General features: G+C 27.7%; 1 protein-coding gene across 1 annotated transcript in view; it reads right to left on the bottom strand.

Moving 5' to 3' along the window:
- Positions 1–27,180, bottom strand: part of AChE-2 (acetylcholinesterase 2) — a 153,027-nt gene that overhangs the window by 51,695 nt on the left and 74,152 nt on the right. The window contains exon 2 of the mRNA XM_015332509.2: positions 17,000–17,142. Within this exon, the coding sequence (XP_015187995.1) occupies positions 17,000–17,142 (143 nt within the window). The remainder of the gene's footprint in view (positions 1–16,999; positions 17,143–27,180) is intronic.

Genomic DNA, 27,180 nt, shown 5'->3' with positions numbered 1-27,180 from the left:
ACGAAAGCCACACACACACACTCAAGTATTCTATTTTCTCTCTTTTAACATCGTTAACTATTCAATCGAAAATAATTATTAATTAACACTAGATAGATTATACAAAAGCACGTAGAATAAATAATACAATTCTTCTTTAATGGCAACGTGACCAATTTATTATTTATTTGCCAGAATAATAAAAGTTCTTTTAATATAATTATGGATTATTAGCAAACAGCAGCAGCAGCAGCAGCAGAAGCATGCTTTTTCTAACAAAATGTGAAAACAAGTAATAAATGTTGGAGTTACGTTGCTTCGTGGATTATACTTTTTAATCATCCTTGTTTTATTTTATATTTTACATATAAATATATGAGTGTGTTTGTATAATATGTAGATAGGTATTTACTTGATATCCAGCAAAACTTTTCCATCCAACAGGAAGTGTATGATAAAACGAATGCATGGTTTCAATGGATGATGGGTTTAGAAAACTGTGAAAACTTGTGTGTACCTACATTAATCAGAAACAGAACTTGGCAAGGATTCAAGAACAAATCTTTTACTTGAATGATCCTTTCATCGAAAAGTAGTGTAGTCCTTGGTAAATCATTTGAAATTTATTTTATTTTGTCGAAGTATCTTTTTTAATTTAGAAATTTTTTTATTTATTATATATTAGTTATTTAGTTATTTAAATATAATAGTTATTATATATGAATTATTTACAATGAAATAAAAATACAACATATATTTTTTGCATATGAAATTATTAAAAATTGAGTTAAAAGTTGAGTAGTATTAATTAATTTAGTAGTAATCAATGTCAATGTCAAATCATTGTATTTCATTTCAAATGATAGTTCATGATCCTTCTCTTGATTTCTCTCACTCTCTTTTGAAGACAGATAGCAAGTAGAGAAAATAATGGGGAAACCTGAGAGAGAGAGAGAGAGAGAGACAGAGAGAGAAACCTAGGTGAAGAGTAAAGGTCCGTGAGCCACTTCAAAGCTGTTTCGAGATAATGTTACGTTTCTGTTTAACGTGCGTCCTGTGTACGTCGAGACGTTTTGAGGTAAGGCTCGTAAGTACCTTGTGGCTGAGATGGAAAGGGGGAAACAAACTCGAAATTAAGCGGTTTCGTCTTGAATGCTATACCAGTATTTCCCGAAACTCATTGTTTGTGTGTGTGTGTGTGTGTCTACGAACAGTAGCAAACCCATATCATTGAAACCTACAGATCCTTTTACAAAGGTTATATCACATACGGACACCTTGGATTTATGGCTAATGTTTAATTGTACTCAAGACACCAATTATTATTTTCTAACTAACTTATCATACTAACAACAATAACAACAACAGATTAACTAACAACTGATCTCAAGATTAAACCACGAGAAATCTTCATTGTAAATGAAATTGTTAGAAATAATCTTGTCCTTGACCTAGTCAACGTAAATCGTATTCGTATAATTCGACGAATATTTCCACAGTCGTCCAAGTTATTCTCGACTTTTAGTGAAATATCTTCCATTTATCCTTGAAAATAATTAATGACTTTAAGAAGAAAGTCGAAATTTCTATGTGGCAGGGTAAAACTTACATTCGAAGAATAAGCTTTCAAACAAACCAAATGGTTTGGTACGTAACCATTTAGTATATGCACAGATGTATAAGTAGAATATATAGTGTGTCTCAAGAGTTACCAATTCTAATGTAACAAAATGTCTCATAACTATCTATCAGATAATTAGTTTCTTAGTTTTTTTTTTTTTTAAGTAGCTAGAACGATGTGGTAAAACATTGTGAAAAATGTTTAAAATAAAAAAATACATAAATAAATTAGCAATCATAAATTAAACAAAATTATAACAAATATTATATCAAATATATTAAGTAATCTTAATTTACTAATAAGATATATATTTTAATTATATTTTAAATAAAATTATTATAATACAAATATTTATTATATTTATTTATAATAATAACTACCACCTGTTTTAGATATTTCTATGCACACACTGTTAATCTAATAACAATATTAGTTCTATAATTTATTGCAAAACATTTAACAAAAAATATATAAACTATCCTATCTTTGAAGTTGAATGAAACTGCATACAGTGTACAAAATTTGATGAAAATCGGTTCAGTAGTTTAGAAGTCAATTGCGAACAAACAACGTGACACCTAATTTATATATATATATATATTAAGGTAAGAAGATAAGATTAAACAAGTATCAAAAGAAACCACACACACACAAAAAAATTATGAAAATATTTTTAATAAAAAAAAACAAAACCATCAATATACCTCATAGATAAAGTTAAATATGAAGTATTTAAGTAACCCGTAAACCCATGGTGAATGAATTGATCTAAATCGAGTATTTAATCATGTCACGAGTAATGGTTAACTAAAGACGATTAATTTCACTTTCGCAACAGAGAGAGAACAGTATAATAATACAGGATGGGTAATTTTCGTACGGGGGTTAAAACCACTCGAAGGTGCCGTAAGCCATGGTTTAAAGTCAAGCATGTGGTGGTTTAGCTTATCGACTAAACTCACTGTACGAAAGCATCATTCTTTACAGCTTTAGCTTCATTTTCAGTGAACACCACTTGATCGAGAGATAAACCTAGCTAGCTTTAATCTTGACATCATCCAACCCCTTTTCCTGACACTCTTACCCCTCCCCCTTGCATGCTCTTCATCAACCCTCTACTAACACCTGTATACACGTGCACGCATATTTCTAATTCCAATTTCATGGAAAAACTTGCTAATTTCACAGGGGTTTGTTTTTTTTTTATTTCCTTTCATCAGATTTTTCATGTAATTTAACTTTAGATAGCTTATCGATCGATTAATAATAAAAAAAAAATTTAAAATATGAGAATGGAATGGTTTGACAAAGTAAAAAAGAAAGATTTTGATTCTTTGATTTTTTTTTTTCTTTTAGAAAATAAAACGAGTAAGACGTTTGAAGAAGAAGGGTAGAAGGACTTTTTCTAAAGTTTTACTTACTTTACCGTGTCTTAACGTGAAAGATTCTCTTCGAAGCTCTCACACCTGCCTTCTTTCTTTTTTTCTTTCCACCTGTAGCAATTAAACTGACTTTCGAACCATGATTTATATAGTTTTTAAATATCAGAAGGATTTTCTCGCAAATAAAAGTCGAAAAATCTTATTGGAACTTTATTATAGTTACCTTATCAGTAGAAATGTAATACTTGATTTCCAATAACCATTGGCTAACATGTAAATAGGATTTACGAATGTCTATTTTCCTTTTTTCGATTTTCTACTGTGAACATTTTGGTCGCCATCGTATTTCGTAAGAAAATTGTATATTCGCATATGTTATGGGATTTGAAAGATGATTCCAGTTGAATATATAACATCTTATTATATTATGTAAAATTTAAATAATATTAAAGAAAAATATTTGCAATATTAATTATAAAATTTGTTTAATAGACATTTAAGGAAAAATAGAACAAAAATTATTTGATTCAATGTTTTTTATTTATGTAAATAAAAAATTATTTCTTCTTATCTAAAAACGAGTGCAAAATTATATTGATGATGATAATAATAATAATTTGTATAATTTTGTTTTTTTTTTTGTAAATATTTGATAGAAATTATTTCAATTATTTATATCGTAATTATTAATATGATTTTTATTTGCATATAAAAAAAAATGTATTTTATAATTCATCGTTGTGTTATATTGTGTGGTAGAGAATTTAGGAAAGATTTGTCATAAAATGTTTGAAGGAAATGTTAGGTTTGCTAGCATCTGGTCATACATATGGAAAGATATTTGGAAAGAATAGAGAAAGAGACAGAGAGAGAGAGAGAGAGAGAGAAGGTTTAAGATATAATAATAGTGAGATGTAGACAGAAAGAGAGAGAAATCTAAAAGCACGACAGATTTACATATATTCCTAGAATTTATTCCACATAGTTTGCCACACAGAGAAAATACTACTACTATCTCTACTTTAGATTGCTATTTCCTATCCTATCTATTTCTCATATATTTGTGTTTATGTATTTTACCACTTATTCTTTCATATAACTTATTTTCCCCCCTCAAAAAAAAGAAAAGAAATAAATACAAATATCTATTCATATTTCTGTCAAACTTTCTATGCCATAGGAGACAAAATTGTGTGTAATCCAACATACATACAGGGTGGCCTCAATTTAAATATAATACGATCATTTGATGGTTTTATTGCATCGATTTACAAAATATAATATTTCTAATAAAAATTGTTATTATTTTTAAGTGAAAAATTTAATTAATATATATTACTAACTCTATTTTATCAAAATAAATAATATAACAATATTATTTCTAAATACAAATTTATATTTTTAAATAGAAATAAATATAATATCTATTTTTTTTTTTTTTTTCATAGATATTTCATGGTAATTATTACAATGCAAAATATAACTGCATTGATTATAACAAACTTTATTATTATTATATTATTAAATTTAAATTCAAAAAAAAAAAAAAAGAAAAAAAAAGACAGAAAATACTTCGAATTCAAACTTATATCTCATCAATTTTTCTCATCACATTGTCAGTCAAATTAAATTCGAGATTTAAAAAAAAAAAAAAGAAAAAAGCATTGAAATTATGCATACAGTTAAAGAACACGATCTAATTGTAAGAAAAAAAAAAATGTAATTCGATCGTTTGTAAAGTATAATTACAATGTTACAAAAGTTCTTCTCTTTCCACTAGAGACTCGTAAAAATGAATATCAAACTTCATGCATATCCATCCTCTTCTACGTTCTATCGAAATTTCACAGAACATTATTATCGATTTGAATATTATTATCATGCGGAAACTTCCTTATCCCCTATCTCATTCTCTTCCTCTCTCTCTCTCTCTCTCTCTCTCTCTCTCTCTCTCTCTCTTTCTTTCTCAATACCTCTCTATCATACTCATTTTCCCTTTGTTTTTCTTTTTTTCTCTCTCAAAGATCGTTAAAATTAACGATGTTTACAGAACACATCCACCTCTCCCCTGATCGATCCCCCCATCTTTGATCGATCAATATATCACGTGACGCGATTAATTTTCTTCCTTTATCAATCACATACATATATATACATACCATTTCCAATTTAATTCGGCACCTTAATAAAGTTTGACCAATAACAATTTAATTCCACCCATAAAAAATGCCACCTTTTCCCCTTCTCTCTCTCCCTCTCTCTCTCCCTCTCTCTCTCTCTTTCTCTTTCACTTTCATTCTATTTCATTTTGTATTCTTTGATCTCTTTCTTTTTCTATTTCTTTCACTTTGTATTGTGTTCTCTCTCTCTCTCTCTTTCTTACTGTCTTTTACTTTATATTGTTTTCTCTCTCGTTTTAATTTATTTTTAATCTGTCATTTAAATAATGGTTAAAGTAAGGAATAACACGAATGAAGAAAATTGAATTTACATAGGGGTGGGTATCGTTAATCAAGTGAGAGCCATTTCCATGCATCTCCTACTGTGTTATCTTGAATCCGTTATCACCATTATCCGTCTTATCTATCAATTTGCCTAGAAACAGTTCGAAGACACCTTGATCGCCGTTGAATTAATTACTCGATTAATTACCACCGATAAATCATCGAAAATTTCCACTTACATTATTAGAAATGTATGTTTATGTGTACATGTGACAATATTATATAATTAACTATGATAATAATTTATTTCTAAATATTTATTTTCCTTTTATATATATATATATATATATATCATTTAAATTCTAAGCTATCTGAATTTTATGTGCACAAATACAAAAATAATCTTTATATGTGTATCTTATTTAGTGTATATGTGTGTTTGTATAGGAGATTGCTAAAGATAGTTCGTTCTACTTTACGTTGAATTTAGGACAAGAAATAAAAGAAAGAAAGAGTAAGAAGAGGAAGAAGAAGAAGAAGAAATTGCATGGAAAATTCTATGCTTTGGAAAAGAAAATGGCGATACACGAGAAAAGATAAAGCCCAAGTCTACCTTTTTATCAGTTGATAAGGAATAGCATTAATAAGACTTTTCTTTTTTTCAAAAGGAAGCTTTTTAACTTTACTGCATCAACTCTCTTCTTCCTTCTATTTATTTCTATCTCTTTCTTTTAGTAGGAGTTGAAAAGAAATCGAATATGTGCATTGATTGAGTCCTTATTCTTTACTATTCGTTGGAAGAGTCTTCTTTAAAATATATTCGCAAGAAGTGGTCTATTTATTTGAAATTCTTTTCTAATACGATTGTACGAAAAGAAGAATTTTGGGTAAATTTTTTTACTACGATAATTTGTTATCAATAATAATAATAATAATAATAATAATAATAATAATCATATCTTATCGTTGAGTATTAATTGAAGAAAAAAAAATATAATAAGAAGAAAAGCAGAGCTAGTATTTTATGATATATAAAATTAATAATTATATTAATAATATAATGATATAATATTACAATTATAATATTTTCTAATATATAAAATACTAGTGCTTTTATAAATAGTATTATATATAAAATATATAATATTATTATTTATTTTATTATTGTTTAATAATAATATATAATAATATATTATAGTATATAGCATTTTATATTTTTGTTATTATTTAGAAAAATACCAAAATGATTGAAAAATTTTTAAAAAGATAAACTCAAATTATTCAGTTGAAAAATCTTCTTTCAATTGCGAATATAAAATTGTCCTTTTTTTTTATCTGACGTTTAAATAAAAAAAAAAAAAAAAAAAAAAGAAAAACCATGATTGCAGAAGTAAGAAAAAAAAAAGAAACAGGATGTATATAAGAATAGAAAAGAAGGAAGGTATTATTAAACGGAACCTTTTTCATTGTATTGTTTCAAACCTTCGTGAGATTCGTCCATTATTCGCAGAGGACGTTCCGCAATTTAGTTCTGAGGAACCTGTTTCTTTATCCTTTTCCTCTTACAAAAAATACTTAAATTAAAATAAAAAAAAAAAATAATAATAAAAAGAAAAACATTAAGGAAATAGTTTTCTCGCGTTCGTAACATACCCATAGAAAATATCCTGTTACCTTCCAAGGACAAAGATCTCGAATTTATGATAAGACTGCAATCTCACGAAACAAAAAACTTTATGAAAACAATAGCAATGCACTTTTTCTATTTTTCAATTATTCTTTAATTAAAATAATAATTTATTTATTTATTTAATGCATAAGTAAGACTTTACAAAACACATATTTACAACATTCACATACACATTTTACATAATATGTGTGTTAACACACATTTTTATAAGCATAAACGACACGTGAAAGCTTCTCGGTCAGAAAGTATGATAAATCGATGATATATAATTTTTTATATCCTTATCTCTCTCTCTCTCTCTCTCTCTCTCTCTCTCTCTCTCTCTTTCTCAGATGCTGATCTTCCTTAAAGCAGAAGATTCTTTATTAAACTATGTGATGTACGATATATACGGTGTTAACGTGTTAGACGAGATGTCGAGTATAATATATGTATATTCTTACAATGGATGTTATCTCTAAAGAAGGAAGGTCATCTTTTTATTTTATCTTTTTATCTCTATTGATCCAAAGGATGACCCTTATCAAAAAATTGCATAAAACCATTTACATATATATATATATATACATCAAATGAATGCACATATGTGTTAGGTATATTCAACATATGCATAAAGTGAATATACATTTACATAGACTTTCCTATCATAGAAAATTTTTATGAATTTTTTTTTTTTTTTTTTAACAAACACAATGAATTGAGATGAAAGAAGACACCAAAAAGAAGAAGAAGAAAAAAATAGAAAGAAAAATGGATGAGAAAGAATTTGTTAGCGTGTCTGATCTGTTGGGTTGGAAGGTCAGATTGGTGAACCATAAATGATGGTACTTTAACCCGCTGGTCAACGCAGTGAAATGGAAAAGGTAATGAACGTATGAAATAGAAAGAGAGAGAGAGAGAGAGAGAGAGAGAGAGAAAGAAAGAGAGAGAAGATAGCTATTGGTTTTATTCAAGCTTTCAAGATACTTGGCAGTGATGAATCGTTCATTCTAATCCTTGGATAATCTACCACAGCTGATCTCTACCTGCATTCGAAATAGACCATGTACAATCCTCCTTTCTTATATTTTTTTTGTTTTTTTTTTTTTTTTTAAGTTAAGTTAAATCCTTCTTTCATCCATAGTACGTTGAATTGCATCACTGATTATTAATCGTTTCCTTTTTATCTCATATACGTATATTATACTAATTATATATTTATGATATCTATGATTAAAGTAAAGTTTATTATATTAATTATGTACATATATATATATATACTATACAATTATAATATATTAATATTAATTTTATTACAATTATTATTATACAATATATATGCAATTAAAATTAAAATATATTAAATATATTAAAATTATATAAAATATATTAAAATATATACAAATTAATATATATATATATTACAATTTTATATAATACCATAAAATTATTATAAAAGAAAATAGAGTGTGTAAATTCCTATTACAAATAAGGATATAACTTGTTAAATAAATATTAGTTCAATGTCTATCTAATTTCACTCATCTCTCTCTCTTCATCTATCTTTCATTTCATTTGTACCTAATATTTATATATACATATAAACTGTACATATATATATATATATATATATATATATATATCATGATGGATTCTCAAAGTAATCAAAACGTATGCCACTTTAGTAAATGAGATTGCACAGAAGAGATTCTCTATCTCGTTTACTATATATATATATTTTTTTTTTTTTTTTTACTTTTGACTTACACAACTCTCTTTGATTTTTATTTCTTATCTTCATTTATTTATTTATTTTTTTTTCTTTTTTTCTTTTACTTATCCTTAGCTTTTTTTCCCTTCATCCATGAAATTAAAAGGGAACAAAATGAGAGAAAGAAAAAAGATGAATGAAAGAAAAAAATAAGAAGGAATTTTCTCTACAGATGACACGAAACCCAACCTCTCTCTCTCTCTCTCTCTCTCTCTCTCTCTCTCATCTCTCTCTCCTACCTGATAAAAAGTGAGAACTCTGAAAATTGATTTCCAAGCAGGTGGTCGTATTTACATAAGAACCAGAGAGGAGTAGTCGTGGAACTTCGCACCAAACGGAAGTCAACTTGCAAAGGGTGCTCTCTTTCCTTTAACAACCCTCTCTTACACTACTCCCATCCTTTTTCTACTCTTTTACCAACCCCTTTGACGTACATAGAATCCAATGGTAGTACCATCGTATCTGTAGAACATCTATTCGTGTAGATAATCATTTACCTATACGTATTTTCAAGATGAAATGCTAGAACTTCTTTCACTTTCATGTATCACACGATTTAACTTCTATCATTTTATGGAATTTTTGATGATAATTTATTTTACGAATGAATCAAAACAGACAATCGTAATAAAAACAAACACGTGAAAAAGTTTATAATTGAAAAACAATTCGTTTGAAATTGCAATATTATATTAGTTTTGTTTCGTATCATAGAATTGATCGAATTTATCTATTATCACACGAATCGTTCTCCTATCATAGACACAGATTTTACGTAAGACACAAATGACGTTAACGTCGTTTTCGCTTTTAGTTATGCTGAACGAGTTGAGTGAGTGAGTGAGTGAGTGAGTGAGTGAGTGAGTGAGTGAGTGAGTGAGTGAGTGAGTGAGTGAGTATCGATCCTCCTCATGGGACAAGCCGTGAATTTTAAAAAGCTGCTCGATGTTGCGAACGTAGAAAAACGAATGATACGATGAACAGGAAAGACAATAAAAAAAAAAAAAATTCAGAGAGAGAGAGAGAGAGAGAGGGAGAATAAAAAGCCTTGTACGCGACACAAAAGTCTTTTATATTTTCTTTTTTTAAATTTTTCCTAGCAAATTTAAGGGGTCTAGCAGTTATCGAGACGTTTCGTGTGTAACCAACGTAGCTTGATTTAAGGTTTCGATAACCGAGTACCATTAATATCCACTAACACGTTGAAACTCTGTATCTCTCTCTTGTTCTCACCACACACATAGAAACACACATATAAATGCATAGATTTTCGTATACATATATATATATATAACACCTTGGTGTTACCTCAGTGCTGTGAATAAAAGTACTGAAGATAAACCTTTTTTTTATTTATTTCTTTTTCTAACCTACTATAATAATTTGAACATTATTTGAATAAGATGATGACAAAGTTACGTTATCGTTTCTTATCAAAAAAAAAAAAATACAATATTATTTTAATATTAGTATGTGAATTTTGGTAACCATAAAAAAAGAAAAAAACGATAATCTGTTAACACGTTCGTTGTCCAGCTCGTTTCGATTGAGTTTCTCGCTAGGCCCAAAATTCGACTGTCGGGCGCGCTTATGTAACGTAAAGAAGCGATAAGTAGAAATATCAACAGTGCTACTCAAATATTATTATTATAATATTATATTATTATATTTTATTTAGAGAAAATAATAAAATATAAAAATATTATAAGAAGAGAGTCACCGTATATGGTGACATGTCGACAAATCTGTTAACTCAAACGACATGATATTACATGAATAAAATCGGTTTATTTGAAATTGCATGTTATATGAGAAAATACGTATCACTGTTTACTTACTAATATTTAATATAAATATTCTCAATAGTTCGAAGCATCCCCTCGAGCTATTTTCCTTTAGAACCATCGCTAACAGCTATTATTGGAATTTTGACGTCGTAAGTTTGTGTTAGCTACCACACAACACTTTAAAAAGAACAAACAAAATTTTACTTTATATTTTATATTATATATGTATGTAGTATGGTGAGAATGTATGTAAAAAGATTTGAAAGTCGAAAACGAATAGGAAAAAAAAAATATATATATATATATACATAAATACCATGACATATTTTTCGTGTTGTCGATGTAATTTTCGTTTTTCGAGTTCACTCATGGTGAAACGCACACCAACGTTGTTGCATCGTTACGATTCATGGCTTCAGGCATTTTTCATTTGGCTTTCCCTTTTTGCAATTCGCTATAGTCATTTTCAATCCGTACTACTCTCTCTCTCTCTCTCTCTCTCTCTCTTTCATAGGGTAAACGTTTATCGGAATAAACATATTTTTTGTTTATTTTTTGTTCTTATTCGAATTATTTACACGTATATGTTCTTTTGTCTATTTCTTTTTTTTTTCTTTTTTACCTCTCACACCTGTGCTGTTCAACAAATTTTTTCCTTTTTTTCGATTACATATTTGTAGAATGAAAGAAATCTATTCACTCTAGGATGAATCTGTGTTTTTTTTTTTATTTGGTTTTTATTTATGTGGTGACATCAATGTAAAGAATTTGACATCTAATATTTCGTTTGCAAACAAAATCTATCGAATCGATAGCAAAAAAAAAGTACAAATATCACGTGTGTGTGTCAGTCATTTAAAAGAATAAAAAATACAAAACACACATACACATATGCATGAAAAAATTTAAAAAGACACTAAACCTGCTATTTCTATTTTTTTTATTTTTTTTTTTTGTAAATTTCTGACAGAACTGACAATTAACCCTTTGACACGTTGATACCAAGCTTCTTCCATTGTGACTACTGGAGATGGTTATGGGTGTGCTGGGGGTGTCTTTCTCCTTTTTTTTTTCTTCCTTCTTACGAGAAAGACTTTCACGTCGAGGGAAAAATTGTTCTTCAACCGTACATAAAACTACCCTGAGACTACAACCCCGTGGTGGTGGTGGTGGTGGTGGTGGTGGTGGTGGTGTAGGTGAAATTGCTTTTCAAGGAAAAATTCTTAGAGTTTGCTATTTCTATCTCTCTCTCTCTCTCTCTCTCTCTCTCTCTCTCTCTCTCTCTATCTCTCTCTTTCTCATTTTTCTCCTACTCTTTCTTTTTTTACTTTTCTAGATTCTTAAACTTGATCGAACGACAAATATGATAAAAGTATTCGAGAAGTAATATCATGAGTTAACAACAAACTCTCTGCTATAATACTAAATTCCCATGAGAAAAATGAAAAGTTCTGCTAAATGGTTTCTTTCTTTTTTTTTATTTATTATTATTATTATTTTTTTTTTTTTTTTTAATATTCACTTCCATAATACACACAGATATTTTTTTATTCTTTTTATTATGAAATAATATATATATATATATATATTTCTTTTTCTTGAAAAACAAAGTTTCGATCGAAGTTATTTGCAATTTAATTAATCGTAAATTATTCGTAACTTTTTTTATATTCAATTTAATATTATAATAAAGATATATTTAAAATAAAAAGTGAGATATTATTTCAATTATCAAAATTCATTCGATTTTAATTAAATACAAAATTAATTCATTCAACACACACACATAATATCATATAAAATAACTTAGAGCACGGATACGCTTTGAAGAATAAAATGAAAAAGTTGAATTTTAACCAGGTGGACAAAAAAAGGAATAGAAAAAAAAAACAAATAGAAAGAGAAAGATTAAAAAAAAAAAAAAAAAGTACAGTGTGAATGTTCAATAAATGAACTCTCGAGAAGCAGGTGACACACGATTCAAAGTTTCATCTTCTTTTTTTTTTTTTTTGCTTTTGTTAATTTCTTTTTTTTTTGTTTCCTTTCTTTTTGGACTGTCTATATCACTTTAATTATCTTTGTTCAATTGATGACCACGGGACAGTGGCATAAGCGAAAGCATATATTCAGCAGAGGTATAAATTCAACTCGGATAATTGGATTTTCTGCATTGACGAGTAATCGAGCCTATTGTATGCTTGATTGCACGATGATGAGTAACATACGGTGACCTTACGACCTCGATTATACGATAAGGAGATATACATTTCACGTTATTAGAACATTTTCATCGATAGTGATGATAATAGTAGTTCATATCAATTCGTTTTCTCAAAAATATACTCCCACTTTTTATCATGTATTTATTTTTAACGATTAGATCATATTACGAATAAATTATATATATATATATATCATTTTATTTATTTCCCAAATTAATTTATTTTATAAATTTACTTTGAGATTTTTTTGTTTTTTTTTTCAAAAATAGGAGAACAAAAAATTGTTCCAATAATTTCATTTGAAAATTATAAAATAATATTAAATGTAACTATATTTTTCTTTCGATTGATTCATTCATTTATTCGTTTACAATTTTTATTATATCCTTTTTGTTATTTATTTATTTATTTATTTATTTTTATATTTGTTAATCGATATCGCAGGATAAATACACAATTCCAAGTTCGATTTTTTCTCTTTTTCTTTTTTTTTTTTTTACATAAAACTCGGCACACGTTAATCCTACTAGGAAAACACTATAGAATGTTCGACACGAAAGTGTTTTTTGAAAAAACAACTTCGATCCTCGACGACAAAAAAAAAAGAAAAAAGAAAAAGAAAAAAGAAAGAAAGAAAGAAGGAAAGAATTGTGTGGACAAAAAAAATATATGAAAAGTACACATAATCGATATAGGGAGTTTTGTTTTATTATTTTACGTTTAGATTTATTTACTATTGATTAATTATCGGTTTTTTAATCGAACAACGATTCATCGTACTTTGTATTATTTATAACATAATTAATACAAAATGTATAGGTGATTTAATATTTGTTTTTTTTTTTATTAACAAAAATTTGTCACGAATGTTTGCAAGATGTTTGTGCAAATATATTAATAAAACAATTACATGTGTTTTAAAGAAAACACACATCACACACAAACACATTTGTGTGAATTTGAAATAAAAACTAAATGATAGTTTAAACGTTGAATATTTTTAATGATAACTCAAATATTTAACGAGTCCCCCCCCCCCCCAAAAAAAAAAGTTTATGAAATTTTGAACAACAGGAAAGAAGAAGAAAAAGAAGAAGAAGAATGATTGGAGACAATACAAAAAAAGAAACTAACAAAATTTATCGATACTTGTAATAAATAATAACGAGTATAAATATAAATAAAAGATAAGATAAGATAAGTAAGAAGAACAGGAGAGATAAATAATTGGTAAGACATAAATATTTACGAAATGATCCTAGGGTCGTCCTCCCTCTTAACATTTGTCGAATATTTCATCAACCTTATTTTTTTTTTCTTTTTTTGGTTCCTCGTTTTCTCTTCTTAAAAAGGATAGATTCGATTCCGTTTACTTCTTCTTCTTCTTCTTATGTCTTCTTCTGTCTTCTACTACTTTTATTTTTCTGTTGTTCGTTCGTAACGAATGACGATAAATATTTAGATAGGTTGGTGGTTAAGGTGGTGCACATCAATCGAGAAACAAACACGATGTGGAACGCGTCCTCGAAACCTCGTCCAAGTCGTCTACGTTCAATTTATCCGGCCTATTCTCTTCTAACCCGGTCAAGTCGATTTATATGATATTTATTTCAATGTTCTTCTTCTTTCTCTCTTTCTTTTAATCATAAAAATATAATATGATTGATTGAAAAGTAAGAAAATTAAAAAAAAAAAAAACGGGGGGAATTGATTACCAAGCTTAGTATTTTTTCAAGTGAAAAAAAGATATTAAGAGAGACAGAAATGTAGTACACATGAAAGTTTCATGATGAATATCTTTTGAACGTTTAATTTAATCGCCAAAACATAAGACACCATTTTTGTAGAGCATTCAATTTCCTACAAAATTCGTCTAGAACATTTTTCTCCTACGATCAATTAATGATGAGATAATGAATTTTATTCTATTGGACTGAGAAAAAAAAATAACAAAAAAATAAAAAAACAGCGATACGGAGGGATCTTCCTATTACAAATTAAAAGTGTTCATATTTGGTGAGAATTTTTTTTTAAGGTGTCTAGCAACCCATTCTTTCCGTGGCATTTGTAAAAAAAAAAATAATTGATTTTTTTGACCCACCCTAATATAAATATATATATTTAATAAAATATAGTATTTATATAACAATACCGTAAAGTTAACAAACATATATATATTTTTTTTAAATTATATTAAATACTTTAATTATATTTACGTATATGAATAATTATTATAACAAACTTAAATAATTCTTTTAAAAATATATACAGTGTGTGATTATTATTGTTTTTCTCTCAAAGATAAGATAAGAAGAAAGAGAGAAAGAGAGAGATAAAACTGTTAAGGAAAAGGGTGTTAGTAGATCAATATCGTTTGATATAGTTTAACGATATCACCCTTCAAAGGTGCTCTCTTTCTCTCTCTCTCTCTCTCTCTCTCTCTCTGTCTCATTTTATCTCTCTTTTACCATCCTTACAGATTGCCGTTAATTACTTTCCGATCGGTGGAACATCACGTCAAAAGATGCTTTGTCAGAGATCGCTCATCCCTGCGTGAAGTTTTCTCTCTCTCTCTCTCTCTCAGAGACTTAGCTTAGATATTTTATCTAAAGATAAATGTAGATATACATACATATATGTGTGTATATCTTTTATTAGTTGTCCTATTAAAAATTTATTATATCATATAATACTACTATCATTAATTAATAATTACAAGGATTACAAATCATAATCGTTAACCAAGGATTTTAAATTAAATTGATATATATATATATATATATATATATATATATATATATATATATATATATATATTTTTTTTATAACTAAACAATCTCCTTCATACTTTTTTCATATCTTCTTCTCGTTAGATTTCAATTTCTTCATTAAATCAAACACTTATAACATAAAAAACATATATATATATATATGTTACATTTTTTTAATAACATTGAATACTTCGTTAGCATTCACATATATATCTATTGGTAAGCCTATTGAACTTTCGATGGAAAATCAATAATTTTCAAGGATAAAGACGAAAATAATCTTCTATTCGCTGGTTAAATCAAGTGAAAATCGATTTAGATAGGAAAGAAAAAAAAAGAAAGAAAATAAAATAAAAGAGATTAAGATGGATAGATGGATAGATAAGGCATGTAACAAAAAAAAAAAGAGAAAAAAGGTGGGAAAAAAATATCGTGGGATGAAAAAGAAAGGAATAGACGAGAATGTAATTTTTTTTTCTTCTTCTTCTTCTTCTTCTTCTTCTTTTCGGGGTTAAACTCTTAAATCTTGAATTCGCGTTTGAAGTTTTCTCTTTGTCGAAGAATATATATATATGTAACGAGAACCAATTTCACTTGAGCTATGTACGAATCTGTATATATATATGTGTGTGTGTATGTAACTGGAGGAAAGTGAAGTAAGTACTTGAAACGCTTCGTGGGAGATCTGCTTGCGGCGTTTTTTAGTCCAAATGGGAAGAGGAAGTACACTGATCCTAAGTTTACTGACAAGTTGAATTTGTTCCTTGAGACTCTCGTTACTACGTAAAAGATAATCTCGCAAATGGACAAACGAATTTTATCCTTTTGATTGATATTACATTAACAATAGTTTGTAAAGAACATTGAAACTTTTGATAAACTCAATCATTACTTAATTATTATTTTATTTTTAATTTTTCTATGTTTAATATTTTACATTTTTTATTTCAAGAAAACAATATATATATATAATATATTATATAATTATATAATTATTAAATAATTATATTACAGTATAATATATTACATAATTATATAAGTATTAAATAATAATAATATATTATATAATTATTAAATAATTATATTATAATATAATATAATAGTAAAATATAATAATTAATATATTATATTATAATTATAATTGGAATTAAATTTAATTTCAGAATTAGAATGAATTATTAATTATAATAATATTGAATTAAATTTCATAATTTCAATACTGGATGATATTTTTTTTGTTGGGGGGAGGGGGAGGGGGAGGGGGAGAGGGGAGGATGGGAGTTATTGGAATCATATTTATCGGAAGATAAAGTTTGTGTTTAACAAGTGATAGCCCATCGAGACGACACTTACTTGAAATTTGATGGCGTCACGCTCGATCTGCGACATGTTCTTGAAGATAGTATCGATAATGCCAACGAATTTGTCACGCTCTAAAAAGCTTGCCGTGTCCTTGTCAAAGAAATCGATGAAGTCGTACAGAATGAAGTACGTTCCTGAAACAAAAATGTTCACACGTTCTTCATTAATTATTATTATTATTATTATTATCATCATCATCATCATCATCATCATCTCCACTTAACTTCAATGAATCTTGTTTCACGAATTCTACAACACTTATCTTTCTTTTTATATAAAAAAACCAAATTATTTGTAACACACAGTGTGACACACATTGTGACGATGATATTCAAATTTATAAATTTATAATAATTAAATACTCTATATATTATATTATATTAATTAATTAATAATTGTATAAGTATATATGGTATTTAATATATTATATATATATATGTATATATAAGAGAAGAAATTATTTTCTTCTGAAGATTTTCATTTGAAAAAGTTTGAACTACTTAGTTTTCTCAAGTACTAGGATGCATAAACTGCAATATCATAAAACTGTAGATCTTATAAGAACTAACCTAGATAAAGAGACTCTACCTTAAAAAGTAACTGAAGTTGAACGCACCACATGTATCTAATGCTTTCATTAATTCTTATCTTTATCTTTGCCTCTATCCAATATTCAGACAAATTTATTTCTCATGAAAAATACACATGTTTTTTACACACACACGCACACAGAAAAAAATATCAAAATTACCGTAATTAAAATTCATTGAAGAGTGTGAAAAAATTTCACATGGTGTGTTGATAAATAAAAAAAAAGAACAAATTAAAGGGTTACTACTACAGCTCAATTATAAAAAATAATGTCCAAAATATTTTCATATATATATATATGTACACACATGTGCAATTTTCTAAGTGTATGTGTGATATCGTTTTTGTTTAGTGTTTTTTTATTTGTAATGTTTGTCTTCTTTGCGTTATTCTACGTGGTTGCAGCAAGGTTCAATATCGATGCAGGAAAAATGTACAATGTACGTAGAGAAGGTTGTTGGTTGGTTGGGTTAGTGCAGAAATAAGGATACTTTTTCTTAAGGAAGAAAGATGAAAAATAAAGCAAAAGAGGACTATAAGGAGTAGAATAGAAGAATAAAAATAAGAATAAGAAAGAAAGAAAGAAGAAAGGAATAGTATGAGAATGATATCTACACCTGCGTTTTTCCTTGTTTGTTCTCACGATGAGAAATAATAAGAAGAAGAAAAAAAAAATCAAGGTGAATAGAGGAAAAGGACGATATTTTCCTTTTTCTATTTTTTTTTTATCCTCTATTTTCTTTTATTTTTTTTTATTTTTCTCAAAAGACAAGACAAAGATACGAAAGGAGAAAATTATAGAAAAAAAGTGAGAGAGAGAGAGTTTTGATATCTCATTTCATTTCTTTCTTTTATTTTTAGGGTATAACGTTTTATCATAATTAAAGGAAGAAATGTTATATATGATTTTATACTGGGTGTATACTAATTGAAAATAATCAATTTTTTAATCATCTCATTTTATTTCCTTTTTTTTTTTTTTTTGTATTTCAATTTAAATCAGAAATGAAACAATTTTAAACAAACTATTATTTTCTATCAATTTCAGAAGTTTACGTTAATTATACTGGGTGTATACTAATTGAAAAGTAATCAATCTTAATTATTATTCTCTAAGAAATTGAATTCTTTAATATGTTCATTTAAATCAGAAATTTGAAGATTTGAAAGAAACTGTTAACTTGCTTTCTTTCAATTCAGAAGTTGAATCAGAAAAGGGGTTGACTTTAAAGCCCATCATCACGTCCGGTGATTACACGGTAGGCCTGAATATTTCCACCTGAAGGTCATCAGAGAATCTTTCTATTTTTACGACAACGTGGTCATTCTGGCATCCGTTATCTTCCGTCATGTGTTCCTATATTTAGTTCTTTTTCTTTTTCTCGCGTGTGCTAAAAAGAAACGATGAATAAAAAAAGATAATATCTAACACGCAAAACATTCGACGTATTTTTATTTTTAATATTTCATTTTTTATTTATATTTAATTTATTATAATAAATTTTATTTTGTTTTTTTTTTTACTAATAATATTTATTTTAATAATTATATTTAATAATTATTAAAAATAAAAATATAAATAATATATATATATATATTATTTAATAAACATCTCTCTTTCTTGTTATTTCGTATTTTGGTGAAGAGGAAAATTAAAAAATATTCTGAATGTTCTTACAAACCCTTTGGGGATGTCCTACAAGGTTCGAAAGATGAACACTAACACACACACACATACATATATATATATATATATATATATATATATATATATATATATATATATATATAATACTTATGTACGAAAATATAACCTGTTCAGTATGTATACGATGATAGTAGCCCTCTGGCGAATCTCGAATATTTCTATTTATACGAAACTATATATATATATATATTGCATACGTATCAAATACGTATATATACATACATACATACACACATATAAAACGCATGCATATAAGCAATATATTCTAAGAGACATCTTGGCATCCTACTACTACTACTACTACTACTACTAAAGAGGACAACCCTTCCCACCCCTTAACCCATAAAGGGTGTGTCGCGGATGTTATGAAAAATATTTACAATCCATATGCTTCCTTTTCTTTTCGGCACCCTGGAATATCTGACAACGGGGGGAGGAAATCCTTTATATCGGAAAAATACATTTTTCTAAAGAATACTTTTTAAAGCCTTTTCTAGGCATTTCAAAAGATCCCAAACTATATATATATATATATATATATGAACAAACCTTACCTAGTTCTACTACTAACACTCACCTTCACCCCCACTCCCTCCCCCTCAACACTCCTCCTCCTTTTACTTCTAACGTGACGTACTAGAAAAAAGAAATGGAGTTTTCGTGTCCGTATTCAAGTCTACACGTACTTATTTATTTACACGTAAATATAAGAATAATATTCTGAGAAAAGTTGGTAGGAAGTAAGGAAGGAAGGAAAAAGGTCAAGATACAAAATAAAACAAAAATAATCCCCCCCCCTCAATAGAAGGTTTTGAAATAGTATTAGAAATGCTGTATGTACAGTATACCTAAAAAAAAAATCTATATACGTATAATACTAGACTTGTTCTTATCGTAGATACAATCGTATTCTTATCTCACTTTAGTTTCTACTATTGTAAAATATCGTAGCTAATCCACTGATATTATCGTCCAGCTTAAAATGTACACCCCATAAACATTGTCCCACCCCTTTTCTCATTTTCTTTCTTTCTTTCTCTTTCTTTCTGTTTCTGTTTCTCTCTTTCTCTTTCTCTTTCTCTTTCTCACTCACTCACTCTTTGTTTTCTTGTAGTCTCTTCTAACATTGAGTCGTGTTTTTTCGAGTATTACATTTTCTCTTTCTTTTTCTGTCTCTTTATTTTTCACTGTATGGGTAAACCACGCGTGTACGTGTATCGTCGAACTACTAACTATCTCTAATAAATATGTTTAAGTTCTTGTTATTTTTCTAATCCTTACTATATTAACAAAATAATAATAATAATAATAATAATGTTATAACAATTTGCAAAACAAAGTTTGATGTTTCTTAATTTTTTTTTTCTTTTTTATTAAATATGATAGTGTTTGTTCGTGATATTATATTATTCAGAAAATTCTTTAAACAATCTTCTTCGAATTTGACAACATTTATTATTCATAATAATTTTAATAATTGATAAAACAAGAATTTATTCTTCTATTTTTTTTTATCACGTGTGACCTAAAAAAAAAAAAAATTACTGTTGTAATACAAATAGAATTAAAAGAAGTACGGAATGTATGATAAAATATTTAACGAATGTAAAAAGAGAAGAGAAGAGAAGAGAAGAGAAAAGAAAAGAAAGGTGAAATAATTAGATGAAATATTTTTCGAAGATAATAATAACTTTTTTTTTCCCCCGATAACCGAAAGAACAAATGGAAATTATTCAAACTTAATGTAGGTCATACTTCGGATAATCCATCTCGTTAGTTATTCTACCTTTTCATTCGTTTGTTCCTTTAATAGTAAAAACTTATATATTACTCTATTTCCTTTTCGTCAGTTGTCATATAGTTCTTAATGAATATCTAATTGTAAAATATATATATATAGATAATATATTATATATTTTTAATAAGATTTATTTTAAATAAATTTTCCATTTAAAAAAAAAGAAAAAAAAAACATCTTTAAAGTTTAGTAAAAGTTTAGCATTGAAATTCATTTTCAAAATTATGATATAATAAGATGATCGTACAATTGAAACGAAACGTGGACAAAATAATTGATAATTGATCATTCAAATAAATAATATTAAATAATATTATTAATAAATATATATTTAATAATAATATAAATATAATTAATTAATATTATAATATATTTATTCACGATTAAATGTGATGTATATATAATTGTGTAATTAATAAATTGCAAAGTTAATTAATAATAAATATAATACATTTAATATATTATATTTAATAATAATATAAATATAATTTAATATATTACATTTGATATTAATTGTGAAGAAAATTATTTTATTATTTTTTATCGATAAAGAAAAAAAAAAGCATAGGAGAAATAAATGAAATTAATTTTCAAACACAAGTGTATTGTTTTTTTTTTGTTTTTTTTTTTTTTCTATTTAGAACGCGTGTATTTACGCGTGGAAATGTACAATGGATTTTATAGAAATAAAATAAAATAAAAATAAAAATAAAAATAAAATAAAAAAGAAGTGAGAAAATAGTAGTAATAGTAGACAGATAGAAAAAGAAATAGGATTTACGAGGGCTCGTTAAGTTTTCTTTTCACCGATAAACGAGATACCAACCCAACGAACGTTTATCGTTTCTAACAAGCAACTCGAACCACTTTAAACAATAATACGATCTGTTTTTCTTTACTACGAACAGAAACAACGAATCAACCTGGGCCTTTACTTCTCCCCCTCTCACCTGCAAAAGCAAGATTGGCATTTTCTTCTGAAAGAAAATGTAAGGGAAAGAAATAAAAAGAAAAAGAAGAAGAAGATAAAAAAAGGGCGGCGTCGTCGTCATCGTCGACTATCTCTTGTTTTTTTTTTTTTTTTTTTAACCGCGAAATCCAATTAAAACTTACACGAGAAAAAGAGAAAAGGAAGAAAAAAAAAATAATCAAAGGTTGATACCTGCACAATTTTGTGCGAACGCACACTTTGCGATTATTATCTTTGAAATGAAATTTTTTTTTTTTTTTAAGAATTATTATCTTATAGTAGATGAAAATAATAGAACTGGTTGAAAGTAGATGTTTCATTGTGTGTAGAAAATTAGAAAAAAAATAATTTGGGGGATTTAATTTTTCTTTTTTTTTGTATAATTTTGTAAGAAAATTTTGAAGACTTGCATGGTGTTTCTATACATATACATATATTTATATATTTATATATTTATTATTGAAATATTAATTATCTATAAAATAATATAAACCTAGTTGTAAAATTAAAATTGCATTAATTATGAAAATAATAATTATTTCAATATTACCAAAAAAGGTAATTAGAACAATTTCATTAATATACAAAACATATAATAATAAAATATATTTAATTATTTTATATAATAATAAAAATCGGCCCATTAATGGCAGTTATTATCGGCCCATTAATGGCAGTTATTATCGGCCCATTAATGGTAGTTATCATCGGCCCATTACCGGCATTTATTATCGGCCCATTACCGGCATTTATTATCGGCCCATTAATGGCAGTTATTATCGGCCCATTACCGGCATTTATTATCGGCCCATTACCGGCAATTATTATCGGCCCATTACCGGCAATTATTATCGGCCCATTACCGGCAATTATTATCGGCCCATTACCGGCATTTATTATCGGCCCATTACCGGCATTTATTATCGGCCCATTACCGGCATTTATTATCGGCCCATTACCGGCATTTATTATCGGCCCATTACTGGCATTTATTATCGGCCCAGTACCGGCATTTATTATCGGCCCAGTACCGGCATTTATTATCGGCCCAGTACCGGCATTTATTATCGGCCCATTACCGGCATTTATTATCGGCCCAGTACCGGCATTTATTATCGGCCCAGTACCGGCATTTATTATCGGCCCAGTACCGGCATTTATTATCGGCCCAGTACCGGCATTTATTATCGGCCCAGTACCGGCATTTATTATCGGCCCAGTACCGGCATTTATTATCGGCCCAGTACCGGCATTTATTATCGGCCCAGTACCGGCATTTATTATCGGCCCAGTACCGGCATTTATTATCGGCCCAGTACCGGCATTTATTATCGGCCCATAAATAAATTATTTCGTAATTTTATGTATTATTATTTAAATAAAATATTGATACACACTAAAAAATTTTTTCAAGGTGTTGTGGTCGAAGAAACATAGTATAACAGGTTGTAAAAAGAGCTTCTATTCGATCTGAAGGTTCACCGAGATGTTCGTGAAACGACAAAAAGGGTTTTATCGGAAGGACGATTTACGCTCGTCCAACGAGAAAAGGACTTGTGGCTTATATAAAAGGAAGAGAGACCTAGAAAGCTTGGAAGCTTTCTTTTCTTTAAAAAAAAACACACACATATACACATATACACATACCATAGCTTTACGTGATTCTTTCTAAGAGTTTATATAGAAATTTTATGAGTTCCATTCTCCATCTTTTCTCTCTCTCTCTCTCTCTCTCTTCTTTTTTTTTATTTATTAATAAAAATAAATGAAATAAAAATTGCAATGTTAAATAATAATTATTCAAATGTTAATAATATATATTTTTAATTATTTTAATATCAACGTACGAACACATTGTAATTTTTATAAATTATTTCGAATTATCAACTTGAAAAGAAGAAGTTCAATGAGATTAAAATTATTTTCATCTTTCAAAAATTTATTTAATAATTTATTCATGATTAATTGATAAAAAAAAAATAACATTAAAAAAAAAAAAAAGAACAAAAGGATGTTTCAACGTTAGAAGACAATAATAATTTTCTCAGTTGTTGCCTAAAGCAAAATGTGATCCTTACTTACTGTCACAACTGTTGAGTACAAAATCTTTTTTCATCTTCCCTTTTTTTCTTCAATCCCTTCTTACTAGTGAAAACCAAAATGTATTTTCCAACGTCGAAGATGGTTCAAATTCAAAAGAACTCAATTACGAGAATCGTTCCTGAAAATTCGCTCGAGGCATATCGTGGAAAGATTTTCGCTTATACCGTAGGGAGAACAAATGAAAGATGGTGAAACGTTGTTTAAATAAAATATCTGAGAAGAAAAGAAATTCCAATTTAAGTTCCATTTTTTTTCTTTTTTACGATTATGGTAAATATGATTAATGTTGATTAAATTAATTTCATGTAACACACAGTAATTAAATTATATTATTAATAATGAAAAGATTTGATTCATTTGTTCGATTAAAAAATTAATTTGCTTACGAATAATGAATAATTAAATTAATTATAAATAATGAATAGATCTGATTCATTTGTTCGATTAAAAAATTAATTTGCTGACGAATAATGAATAATTAAATTCATTATAAATAATGAATAGATTTGATTCATTTGTTCTATTATCAGAGAATAAGAAAAGGAACATTTGTTAACATGTTATAAATAAAATGAATAATATATTTTTTAATTTATCCCCCCCCCCAAGGATTGTCGTAAGATGAAAATTGTTGATTATGTCGCGTGTCTCAAGGCGTTGATTAATTCAACCCAAAAATCTTGGTTTTTTTTTCTCTCTTTCTCTCTCTCTTTCTATTATCAATCCCCCATAACGTGTACTACTTAAAGATTAAATACCCCCGTGCGTGACGACAGTCGCAAAAACCACCCCTCGTGATATTAATCGAGCTCTTGGGGTAATTAAGATTCTCACTGTCCTATCTTTCATATTTTAAAATCATAGGTTTCAACGATTTAACAAACAAATCTTTAATTGATCTGACAAAAACAGACATTGCGTTCGTTGTTGATTGTTTGAATATCAGTTCGTGGTTTATAAAACATGACGAATTTGTCAAATGAGAATAATTAATTAAATGAATTAATGTACACGAGTAAAATTCATTGTAAAATTGAATTTAATTAAGTCGTATGATTCGTACAAAGAAAATAAAAAAAAATTATTATCAATGATTTATAAATAAATTACGTTGAATTTGAATGTGATTTTAATGAATGAATGAATGAATGAATGACAAATTGAAATAATATTTTTCGTGTTAAAAATATTTCATTGTTTTGATATAAATTGTTGATCAAACTTAAATAATTTTAATTAATAATTACAAATTAACATTAAAGTATAGGATCTTTTCTCTTATTATTATTATTATTATTATTTTTTTTTTGCAACAACTAAGAACAACAACAAAATGTACGTTAAGAATACGAGGATCGAAAAAGGTTGTCAAGCAAAAAAAAAAAAAAGAGAAATGTTAGGACGATTGGTTGAGTGCAAGAAGAATACTCGTGACTTTTCGAAGAGACTTTTACAAGGGATGAAATTTCGAGGGTGTGCCAGGAAAAATCGTTGGTGCGACGACAATGTAGGTAGCCAACAAGTTGGTGCTGTTGAATCGATAGAGATGGGTGGGTGGTGGTGGTGGTGGTGGTGGTGGTGGTAAAGAAGAAGTCCGGGAGTAGGCAGCTCCGAGCTTGTGCAGCTTTTCAAACCCTTCGCTTTTCACCCTTATCCCTTCTTCTCGTCCCTCTTCAATCCCCGAGACAACGTTGCAAACTCAACGTCAGAACTCCTCCTCCTTTCTTTTCCTTTTTACATTTTTTCTTTTCTTTTACCATATTTTTTTTTATGTCAATACGTATTGCATTTTACATTGTAATAATACTCGTTTTTTTTATTATTATTAAACTATTCTTAAAATTTGAAGTAAATTGATATGCATTTGATAGGAGAATTTTTTTTTTAAATAAAAATTGTCATTGATTTTTTGCTTGCATTAAAAATATCCCCTCACCCCACCCCCATAGGAATTTTAATTAGAAAATTCAAATTGTGTTAATTATAATATTATATATTAAAATATTAGAATATTAATTTATAATAATATTATATAATAATTATTTGTTGTTTATTGTTGCACATAATTATTTAATAATTGTCTCCAAATTTGATTCACACTTTCGTATAAAAAAAAAATTCGAAAGATACAAAAAGAAAAAAAAAGGAAAACAATAAACCAAATATTCTTGTCACATTTGAAAAATAATTATTACTCAAGAATGATCTCGTTAATTGTAATATAATGAAGCAATGGGGGGGAGTGTTGTAAGGGTAAGGGGGTGAATTCTCTTGTATGTACGAAACGTTGTTGATTTATAGATGAAATTGGAAAATACAAGCATATTTGTTTTACCTTTAACAACGAAACAATACAAATTGTGCAACATGCGAGGGGGAATATTCGATTAAACTGAATTGGCATAATTGAATGTTTGATTAAACTGTATTCGAGTAATCGAGATTCCAACGTATAAACAGATTGCTTTGGTTCACGGTGTGAAACTATTTTACCCTCTCTCTCTCTCTCTCCCTCTCTCTCCCTCTCTCTCTTTTATTCTATTCGATGATCTTGAAAATAATTTAAAAAAAAAAAACGTGATTCTGATGTTAATAAACGATCGTAGAAATTGTTTTTACGTAATTGAGTAAAAATTATAACTAAGATTACTAAACCTTGATAAGATTAGAACAAAAAGGATATAAAAAAATAATAATAATAATAATAGATGTAGAAGAAAATGAAATAGGTTGAAGTAAAAGACGGACTTGTCGTTGGACTCGTTTCAATATAATTTACGTAACGAGTCGCTGCCATTGTGGCGAATTTCAAGTTTCCGGAATAAATTCAATGCCGTAGAGAGGTAAGGTGAGGTATGGTGAGGTGAGGTGAGGTGAAGTGAGGTAAGGTGGTGGTAGTGGTGAGTAGCAGCTCGGAGTAAAAATACGAGAGAAACTTTTTCACCTAAATTATAAAGAAGAGTTTTTCGTCATACCGAAGAAGTAAAGTAACTTCGAGACAT

Source organism: Polistes dominula, unplaced genomic scaffold (assembly GCF_049000335.1).
Source record: "Polistes dominula isolate Pdom_NZ unplaced genomic scaffold, Pdom_raw_medaka contig_25, whole genome shotgun sequence".
Classification (NCBI taxonomy): Eukaryota; Metazoa; Arthropoda; class Insecta; order Hymenoptera; family Vespidae; genus Polistes; species Polistes dominula.
Note: the sequence above shows the minus strand (reverse complement) of the source record. Positions and strands in the feature narration are given on the sequence as shown.